The sequence below is a fragment of the Hemicordylus capensis genome, chromosome 1, assembly GCF_027244095.1.
Source record: "Hemicordylus capensis ecotype Gifberg chromosome 1, rHemCap1.1.pri, whole genome shotgun sequence".
NCBI classification, from domain to species: Eukaryota; Metazoa; Chordata; class Lepidosauria; order Squamata; family Cordylidae; genus Hemicordylus; species Hemicordylus capensis.
The window spans coordinates 80,802,114-80,812,862 of record NC_069657.1 but is presented as its reverse complement, the minus strand read 5'-3'; the positions used below and the strand labels follow the sequence as shown (position 1 = coordinate 80,812,862).

The window sequence follows — 10,749 nt, the reverse complement described above, 5'->3', positions numbered from 1 at the left end:
CGTCTCCTTTCTCCAATAAATCGGCTATTTCGCCGGCCGCTCAGATCACCTGATTGGGTTTTCAATATGGCCGCGGCAACAAGAGTTGTTTCTGCTTTGGGAGCACTGTTCGTGCCGAAGACCGTACGATAAGTGCACAAGGCGGTGGTCAGGAATTGATCGATCGTTAGACTTTTCTTCCAGGTATGTCAGACCGGAGGCAAGAGAGGCTCTTTCCTCAGCGGGTGTTTCCTTTATTCTCTCTCTTCTCCCCCCCCCCGCCCCGCTCCGCTTTACAAGCTTGGGGAAGTTGGGGCGAAAGAGAGAAGGTAACTCCTCCGCCGGCTGAACTTGCAGCCCCGGCAGGGCGATGGGAGCCTTCTGCCGCGCCGCCTAGGGTAGTTCTTGCGGTGAAGGTGGTCGGATTAAGAGAAATGAGCAGGGCTGCCTGACTGCGTTCCCAGACGAACGAGCATTCCATTTATCGCTGTGCATGTTTATTTACATAGATGTAATCTTTAAACTGACAGTTGTCTGCTACTGAGGATAAACGTCTGCGTAACAAACAACTTAATAACTTCAAGGCTGCCGTTCTTTGCACACCTATTGAACTCCGTGGGACTTAATTTGCAGCAAACGACCATAGGAGTGGATATCCTGCTGCATATTAGAATAAACTTATACTGGTTCTTCAAGAAGCCAGAATTCAGTTGTGTTAAACTGGAGTGGATACATGGCTGAGAAGGACTTGTGCTGGAGAAAGTTGCCTTTCAAGATAGGTAGGCTTCCTAGCTAGAAGCATTTAGTAGGAGGTGGTTGCATAAGAACCTGTTGAATATTGTATGCACTGATTTCTTATGGAATTGTCGAGAAAGTTGGTTCTAAGCTTGCTATGATAAATTTGACCCCCTTATTTAGAACTTCCCAACTATTTTTCCCAGCTTACTTTATATATTCTTACCTGCTTACAGAGGTTTACACTCATAGGAAACATAGGAAACTGCCATATACTGAGTCAGACCATTGGTCTATCTAGCTCAATATTGTCTTCAGACTGGCAGTGGCTTCTCCAAGGTTGCAGGCAGGAATCTCTCTCAGCCCTATCTTGGAGAAGCCAGGGAGGGAACTTGAAACCTTCTGCTCTTCCCAGAGTGGCTTCATCCCCTGAGGGGAATATCTTGCAGTGCTCACACATCAGGTCTCCCATTCATATGCAACCAGGGCAGATGCTGCTTAGCCATGGGGACAAGTCATGCTTGCTACCACAAGACCAGCTCTCCTCTCCCCACTCTCTCCCTTCTCATAGCCCACAGTGCCATACCCAGTCAAGACTGACTCAGTTTCTCAATTATGTTGTTTTCTGGTTTATCACACTATAAAGATGATTAGAATTGTAGGTGGGCCTGGCAGCTGGAACATCTGCTTTGCATGCAGAAGGTCTTGGGTTCAAGCCCTGGCATCTCCAGGTAGGGCTGGGAGAGACGCCTGCCTATAGCCTTGGAGAAGCTGCTCACTTGGTATAAGGCAACTTCCTATGTTCCCACAAGCCCTTCACTTGATTTTCTGTGGTGGAACAGTAAGCCAACATTTCTTCTTATTTCATTGGTATATTTTGTTTCCTAAAAGTACCTAATATTTGGTGCAGAACTGGAAGAAATGTTGTAGTGTTAGTCACCTGCCTGGCTGAACTCTAAAGGTATATAGCTAAAGTTGAATTTTTGAAATCTCTCTCTCCCACTCTCTCATTTTGCTTGCAGAATCCTCTCATTTTAGGAGGTTCTTGTAAGTGGAAGTTTGTTAATGTGATTTCAAAGCCGGGTGCGATGAGTCATTATGAATGTGTGTTTTGAAACAGAAGGATGCATCCATTCGGTAAAGAGGAATCTGCGTCCTTGGACCATCTCTTCTGGTTTTTCTGCAAATGTGTGCAGCGGGGAGACTGGGAACTTGCACAGGCCTGTGTTCCTCAGTTACATCAGAGGCAGGAGGAAGGCCATGAAAAAGTGGAAGCAATCCTGCAAGCCATAATTGCTTGTCCTTCTCATCTGAGGTAAGCACTACAATGATTTTCTGTCAGAAATAGATGAAAGTAAAGTAAGTATTTGAAGGGAAAAATCTTAGTTTTATTATTTTACTCTTTAAAATATAATAGAATTGAGCATTTAAGTGTGCCTTGTTTAATACTAATGTTTATACTATGTTTAGGGGCAGAAAAAGCACATTTTGCATCCCTCTACTCTTCTCTGCACCCAAGTGTGTGTGTTGCCATTATGGCAAGTGTAGAGGCATGTAGCTGGAGCATAACAAAGGAGTTTGTCTGGAGTGGTGGTGTAGGATTGGGGTGCTGGATATAGCTTGAGGTGGCATTCTGAGCACCATTGCTTTCAGGGGTTATACAGTGTGCCTCCTTAGATTCCAGTTCAAAGTGCAATTGAGGTAACTTCTGCTGAGGTTACTGAGACTTTTGGATACATGAATTTAGAGTAAGTTATAAATGCCTGATTCTTTTATATATTACCTTTGCAGGTATGGATCGAACCGGAGTCCTCAAAAACTTGCTTGGTTTTGGCTTCTTGTATTGCAGAAGTGGCTAGCATGGGAACAGGTAAGCAATTTTCCAAGTGAGGAAAAAACTCTCTCCCAAGCCAAAAAGGTTTTGTAGCTCCCAATTACTGTTGCAATAATGATTAAAAGTCCCAAAGCAATCTTTCACTACATTTAATTCTAAACCAAAAAACCCAACAACATTCCTTGTATACTCTGACTTTGAGTACTAGGTAAGAAATAGGGATGTGCACAAATTGGTTTGTGCACTCCTGGAAGGACAGGCGGTGTCCTTTAAAGGGCAGCGAGGGTGCCCTTACCTGCCCTGCTGCTTTCCCCCCGCTGGTGCTCTCCCCAAAAGTGGCAGTGTGGGGTTGCAGCATGCCTGCTTGCAGCCCCAGTGAACGTCGTACCAGAAATGGCTGAGGTGTATGCATGCCATGCGTAGGTAAGGGCACCCTCCCCGTTGCTTAAAGGACCTCCCATCTCAACCGACTTGAACTCCAGACTTCCGAACCAATGTGGCGCTCCACAAAAAGAGCACCGAACTAGTTCTTGCACATCCCTAGTGAGAAAACAGGCCTTGTTCAACACAATAAAATGTTCGCCTCTTCCTTGGATGTTTCACTAGCACGTGTCTTATTCACTTTCTGATTTTTCTGGGCCATAGTGCCGAGAGTAGGCGCCTCAGAGCATCTACATCAAGGGTGACCCTCTCCAGCTGTTGTTGGACTAGAAAGCTCATCCTCAGCCACATTACAATTGGGAGTGATGGGAGCTGTAGTCCAACAATAGCTGGAGAGCCTCCTCTGATGTATTGGTCACCTCTGATGTAGAGAGACGATATGCGCAGGGAGACTGTCTCCTGAATTCTTGGCAACTCCCCCTGCTCCCCCCCCCCCCATGCTTTGCTATCTTTCAAATCTCCTGTGCAGATCCAGGTTATTCTGGCATGGGGATAAAGTTATGAGGAAAGCTCCATGCACTTATGTGCTAAGAGACTGATACAGTCACAGGATTTGGGCCAGAAGGGAACCTGGCAATCCACTAGCCATAGCGGCAAGCCATTTAAAAAACTGAATGGCAGTTGCAAAACCTCAGGCTATGGACATAATTTCCATAAATGGATCATTTTGGATTGTAGCTGTCGTCATTAAATACAAGAGAACCAAATCTCTGGGTTTATACAACTACTTGTAAACAGCAACTGAGTATTTGAAATGGAGACATGCAGTCTCTTTGTGTTGGAAATTTAGAGTAAGAATGGAGTGCAATCTTGCTTCAGCTCCTAAAAGCTTAAAAAAAAAAACCACTTCTGCTTCCCAATGAGATATAATTCAGTAGTTGTTGTATCCTATTCTAATGTGCACCTTCCTCTTTTCTAATCATTTCAGAAAACGGTCCCAGTGTCTCTTCAGAGAGAAGTGGAATTCTTGCTGCTTTTAGAAGAACTTGAAAAAGATGTCTCGCATGCTGTTCTAAAGGTATGGATTCTCTTGAGGGGGAACTTGGCACAGCTATATACTGCTTATAGAGTAGAAGTGTCTTACTAAAGTGTCTGGGACTTTTATTGGCCCTGCACATCTCTCTTCTCCTAGCCCAAAAGAGTTATCAACTGGAAATGGGTGCTGTGGTGCAGGGGTGTTAATGCCAAGCTATTCAGTTATTGCCATTTTTCCTCCCCACCCCCTCCATATTGCCTTGTTTTCCATTCTGAACCAGATGGTCCCCAAGTTGAGATCCGACATCAGATGTGTCAGCTGATGTCTCTTCAGTACCTCTGTTAAGGGTTTTACATGTTTGAGAGATTTTCTGTTATTACCAAATTACTTTATTTAAGAACCTGAATTTTAATGAATGAGAAATGATGCTTAAGAATCATGGAAGGTAATGCAAACATTTACTATCAGAAGCTTTAGTGTCTGAAATGTCTGTAACCAGCTGAACAGTTGTTACCCTTGAATGGGGCTGCCGGAAAGAAAGTCATCTGCACAGGATGCAGCTGGTTTAGTTTCCTCTTGAAAATGTTAGGTTATTTTGCTTTTCTAAAATCTTCACTATTTAACCAAATCACCAAAATAAACACAACTGTGATTACCAGCATTTCTGGCACTCTTTTATTGTGTTGAAGAGATTTAAAAAAGAGGTTAGTATGAATGAAAGTATCAGAGGATGAAATGCTACAAGCTTATCTTTTTCTCCTGTTTAGAAATTGCTTTCATAATATTCTTTCAAAGAATTTGTTTTCTGGCAAGAAAAGAAACTTGACTAGGCAATACAGAGTGGGATAGCTTTTAGTGGTCAACATTATTGGAAAGCAGAGTTCATTGATACAGTCAAGTGATCTGAGAGTTCAGGTTTAGCAGTAATAGCAGAGGAAGAAAACTTGTTTATCTAGTACTCTTTCTCACCAGATCTGGCCCTACTGTACATTAGTTGTGACTATATCATTGCTGTCTTTTGGAGACTGACTGTCTTCCAAATAGAATTCAGATACTTACCATAGCACTTCCTTCCTTTCCCTTTTAAGTACTGTCAATGATGCATCTTCCTAGTATTTCTTTTTACTGGTGTAAGGAGCTGGAATAAGTGTAAGCATTTGTAATATCGTAATTATTCTTTAGAAACGTAATAGCCCATGGATAGAAACTGTTGGTGGTCCAGCTGCTGTTAAGAACATAAGAACAGCCCTGCTGGATCAGGCCCAAGGCCCATCTAGTCCAGCATCCCGTTTCGCACAGTGGCCCACCAGATGCCGCTGGAAGCCACAGGCAGGAGTTGAGGGCGTGCCGTCTCTCCTGCCATTACTTCCCTGCAACTGGTACTCAGAGGGATCCTGCCTTTGAGGCTGGAGGTAGCCTAGAGCCCTCCGACTAGTAGCTGTAAATAGACCCTCTCCTCCATGAAATTATCCAAACCCCTCTTAAAGCCATCCAGGTTGTTGGCTGTTACCACATCTTGTGGCAAAGAATTCCACAAGTTGATTATGCATTGTGTGAAAAAGTACTTCCGTTTGCTGGTCCTGGATTTCCTGGCAATCAGTTTCATGGGATGAACCCTGGTTCTAGTATTATGTGAGAGGGAGAAGAATTTCTCTCTATCCACTTTTTCTACACCATGCATGATTTTATAGACCTCGCATCATGTCTCCCCGCAGTCGTCTTTTTCAAAACTAAATAGCCCCAGGTGTTGTAGCCTTGCCTCATAAGAAAGGTGCTCTAGAACCCTGATCATCTTGGTTGCCCTCTTCTGCACCTTTTCCAGTTCAACAATGTCCTTTTTTAGATGTGGTGACCAGAATTGTACACAGTACTCCAAGTGTGGCCGCACCATAGTTTTGTAAAAGGGCGTTATAATATTAGCAGTTTTATTTTCAGTCCCCTTCCTGATGATCCCTAGCATGGAATTTGCCTTTTTTACAGCTGCCACACATTGAGTCAACACTTTCAACGAGCTGTCCGCTACGACCCCAAGATCCCTCTCCTGGTCAGTCACTGACAGCTCAGATCCCCTCAGCATATATTTGAAGTTGGGGTTCTTTGTCCCAATGTGCATCACTTTACATTTGCAAACATTGAACCGCATTTGCCATTTTGTCGCCCACTCCCCCAGTTTGGAGAGATCCTTTTGGAGCTCCTCACAATCCATTTTGGATTTCACTACCCGAAAGAGTTTGGTATCATCTTCAAATTTGGCCACCTCGCTGCTTACCCCTACTTCTAGATCACCGGTCCCAGTACAGATCCCTGGGGTACCCCACTTCTTACTTCCCTCCATTGCGAAAACTCTCCATTTATACCTACCCTCTGTTTCCTGTCTTTCAACCAGTTAGCAATCCACACATGTACTTGTCGCCTTATCCCATGACTGCTAAGTTTCCTCAGGAGTCTTTGATGAGGAACTTTGTCAAAAGCTTTTTGGAAGTTCAGGTATACGATGTCAACTGGATCACCTTGATCTACACACTTGTTGACACTCTCAAAGAACTCCAAAAGGTTGGTGAGGCAAGGTTTACCTTTGCGGAACCCATGCTGGTTCACTCCCAGCAGGGCCTGTTCTTCTAGGTGCTTTACCATTTTATCCTTGAGGATGCTTTCCATCAATTTGCCTGGAACGGATGTTAAGCTAACCGACCTGTAATTTCCCGGATCACCCCTGGATCCCTTTTTGAAAATCGGTGTTACATTTGCTACTCTCCAGTCCTCTGGTACAGAACCTGATTGCAGGGATAAGTTATATATTTTAGCAAGGAGGTCAACAATTTCACATTTGAGTTCTTTGAGGACTCTTGGATGGATGCCATCCAGCCCTGGTGATTTGTTAGTTTTCAGTTTCTCTTGTCACTTCTATCTGGCTCAGTTCTTTAGCTGCCATCCCCGAAAAGCCTGGTTCAGGAACAGGTATATGCTCAGTATCCTCTGCCGTGAAGACAGACTCAAAGAACTCATTTAGCTTCTCTGCAACCTCCATATCCTCAATAATCCCTTTCACTCCCTCATTGTCTAATGGTCCAACTGTCTGTCTGGCAGGTTTCCTGCTTCTGATATATTTAAATAAGTTTTTGTTATTCCCCTTGATGCTTTTAGCTAAATGTTCCTCAAACTCTCTTTTTGCCTCCTTTATTGTTGCCTTGCATTTCTTTTGCCAGAGTTTGTGTTCCTTTCTGTTCTCTTCATTTGGACAGGCCTTCCAATTTTGGAAGGAAGTCTTCCCTTTTATGGCTTCCTTGACAGTACCCGTTAGCCATGCTGGCATCTTCCTGGACCTAGTGGTACCTTTCCTCTTTTTGGGTATACAGTCTAACTGGGCTTCTAGTATTGTGGTTTTGAGTAAACTCCATGCACTCTGGAGCGAAGTGACTCTCCTGATTTTCCCTTTCAGCTTCCTTTTCACCATACTCCTCATTTTAGATAAGTTTCCTCTTCTGAAATTCAAAATGTCTGTGTTAGACTTCCTTGGTGATTCTCTCCCCACATGTATGCTGAATTTGATGGCACTATGGAAATACAGTTCCCATAATCCTCATCCACAATAAATTGTGGCTGAGCATGAACAGGAGCTTTAGTTAAACAGCTGGAACTATAGCACAGTCAATAGCCCAGTTCGCAAAGAAGGACTGAAAAAAGTCTACATGTGGCCAAAAGCCTCTGGTTGGCAACAGCAACTATAACTTCTGATGGGTGTTATGGCCAGCTGGAGACCTTGTTCCAGTCTTTTCTCCACACTGTTAAGCTTACTCGCTCATTCCTCAGCACCATGGGGTTTCTTCTTGCAGTACCAGAGAGGCACAAGGACATCGCAGCAACACAATGACCTTGTTCCTCTCTGGTGCTGCAAGAAGAATCCATAAACTCTAGAGCAGGGTTTCTTAACCATGGGCCCCCAGATGTTGTTGGACTACAACTCCCAGAATCACCATACATGGCCTCTGTGGATGGGGATTCTGGGAGTTGTAGTCCAATAACACCGGGGACCCATGTTTAAGAAACCCTGCTCTAGAGAGTGAGTGAGCAGGCAGAAGGTGGCTTGTCACATGAGGATATAGGACTAGAATGGGGCTCTCCAGTTGGTGTAGCACATGTCAGAAGTTGCTACAACCAGCAGGAAACTTCTGGTTATGTGGAACCAGGCCGGTGCTGATAACAGTTACTCTTGATCCAATAAGACAACTTGCCCTTTAGTTCATCTCACGTACTTATGAAGAGAAATGACTCGCTGTTATCCCAACTATGCATTTCCCTCCCTCAGGAGCTATATGAAGTCTTTGAAAACAGGCATGGGTTGAACAGGAAGCAAAGGGATGGATCTGCGCAGACACTAAGTGTGGAGGCAATATCTGAGCTCCGAAAAATGCTGTTGCCGAATCCTCGGAAGCTGCAAGCCGTCTTAGAATTTCTGTGGAAGGATCCTGCTGAATGTGGCCATTCCCCAACACACAGTTGCTCACCGCAAACTATCTTTATTGGATTTCTCTGGGACTCCTTAAAGCTTCTGAAGCGTCTCCAGCTAAATCCAGTCTTGTCAGAACTGAGTCAAGGCGAGACGGTGGAGGAAATTTATAGAGCCCTTAGCATGTTGAATTTGGAGGTGGAGAAACAGACTGGAGAGCTGCATCTTCTCTGCAGGGAGCTTCTAGATGCTTGTTGGGCTGAACAAAGTCCATTGAGGGAAGAGAGGTTGCTCAGCTGCATGCTAAGGAAAAACAGCCATGCCTTGCTCAGTCTGTTTGGCAGCGTATTTGTTGAGAAGACAAGGGAGAAACTGCTGGGGCCAAAGTCACCAGGAAAAGGTTGGTTTAAGCTTTCATTGTTTTAGCCACCAATGGGAAAAGTGACCCATGGGCCTCATCTGGCCCCCATCAGGACTGTGTGTGGTCCCCTACACCACCTTCTCATTCCCACCGAATGTGCCTATGCAAAATGTGAGGGCATGCCAGAGGACTCTGCTGCAAAGCAGGGCTCTCCTGGGCATCTCCTCTTGTGCATGGAGGGGCATCTGCAGGTGTGTTCTCTGTTTCTTCACCTTGTCCCTCTTCAGTGATATAACAATATAGCAGATTATACTCATCCTGGCAGGGCTTTTTGTTGCATTTGTTGCAAAAGATGAGCTTGGAAATAAAAGCCCATCTTAAATTTTCCATCAGATATCAGTGTAAATGTTTAGTTAGTGGCATAGACCAGTTGAGAGTGCCTTGTAGCGGGGTCTGCCCTACCTCCATATGTAAAATATTTTAGGGCTCAGAAAAATTGCTGGCTACCATGGTGAAGTGCAGAGAGCATGCCTATCCTAGTGAAAATTGTGCCTTTACTTCATGTGAACTTTAATTCCAGTTATGTATGTTTCAGGTTTGTCTGAACAGCTGGAAGCTGAGCAGGCAGTGATGGCATTGTTCTCGGATCACGAGCATACTTATTCTTGGAAAGCTGCCTATTTCTACTGCCTTAGCAGCAACAAGCACTTTTTGGAACAAATTCTGGTAAGACCCTAATGAGGCATCGCGTAGTAAGATGTGATATGGCAACAAATGTTACTGATGCCAGTGTTTCCAAACTGAGTGAAGATCTTTGAGAATGGCACTTGTGCTGCATTAGCACTGGTGCATTAGCACTGAGTGCTCTGGCATACTAGACTGCAATTATAGAGTCTTAACTATAGCTCATTATTGTAGCAATGAGCTGCAAAGGAGGGCTCTTTGGTCTCTATCTACTTGGATTCATTGCACAACCAAGATTTCTCATGGGTTCACTTGTATTGAAGTGGGGTTTAACTGTCTGAAATAGGTGTTGTGTGTAAGTGTGAAATTCTTCATCTGTTCTGAAATATACTTTAAAAGGATTGAAATTGTTGTGAGCTGCCCCGAGCAGTAGTGCACTGGTGGGGCGGGCTATAAACATTTTAAACTAAAATGTACTTTAAAAGGATTGAAATGAGCATATATTCTGTACCAAAGTAACTGGAATCTAAATGGGTTGTACTTCTTGCTTGCCCCACTTCAGACATAAGTGCCTGCCTTTATAGAGTTATACCAGATGTCCACTGTGACCCAGTATTGTCTGCCCTTAATTGGCAGTGACTCTCTTGGGTCTCAGACAGGAGTCTGTTTGGCTTTGCTACTTGAGTCTTTTAACTGCGGATGCCGGAAACTGAATCTGGGACTTTGACACATGCAAAGCATGTATTGTATCTCCGTGCTATGGTTCCTCCAAATTGATCTCTGCTAATATACCTTAAAAACTTTGGACCATTGCTATCCTAGCATGTTTAAACTTAAGGGAATAGTTCAGAGCTAAAAAGGGAAGATGGTGATGGCACAGTCATATGCACATACAAGTGTATGTAACTGATGGCACAGTTCTATACACTTCCTAGGTCTGCAGACTTAGGAAGCAGAACCTGGGGGTGGGGAACACCTGAGGTGTTTCATTTATACATCTTCAGTATTTCATGGATTAATTTCATTAGCAATCCTACTACTCAGTCTTGGAATAAATGTGGCTTTTTTCTCTAGGTCACAGCATTAACTTTATTGAAAAAGGAAGACTTCTCCAGTCTTAGCAATTTATTGAAGCAGGAATTTAGCTGCCTCAGTCGCCTCCTGGTATTGTTAGGATGGACTCAGTGTCGGAGTTTAGAATCGGCGAAAACACTGCTGTGGACTCTTCACAAATCTCAGGCAAGTAAGACCTCAATATGCCTGAGAGGAAAAGCACACAGTTTTCTCTGTCT

At 44.1% G+C, this 10,749-nt stretch overlaps 1 protein-coding gene across 5 annotated transcripts in view; it reads left to right on the top strand.

Moving 5' to 3' along the window:
* Window positions 1–32: 32 nt before the first annotated feature.
* The window catches only part of ZFYVE26 (zinc finger FYVE-type containing 26), a 109,638-nt gene continuing 98,921 nt past the window's right edge, over window positions 33–10,749 (top strand). For 2 of the 5 annotated variants that reach the window (XM_053274421.1, XM_053274386.1), the window contains exons 1-7: window positions 34–183; window positions 1,835–2,029; window positions 2,506–2,584; window positions 3,918–4,007; window positions 8,272–8,812; window positions 9,369–9,499; window positions 10,532–10,696. In XM_053274421.1, the coding sequence (XP_053130396.1) occupies window positions 1,839–2,029; window positions 2,506–2,584; window positions 3,918–4,007; window positions 8,272–8,812; window positions 9,369–9,499; window positions 10,532–10,696 (1,197 nt within the window). In that variant the 5' untranslated portion in view covers window positions 34–183; window positions 1,835–1,838. Of the gene's footprint in view, window positions 184–488; window positions 759–1,834; window positions 2,030–2,505; window positions 2,585–3,917; window positions 4,008–8,271; window positions 8,813–9,368; window positions 9,500–10,531; window positions 10,697–10,749 lie in introns of all 5 variants that reach the window. The other 3 variants (XM_053274394.1, XM_053274403.1, XM_053274412.1) reach the window with 3 other exon arrangements.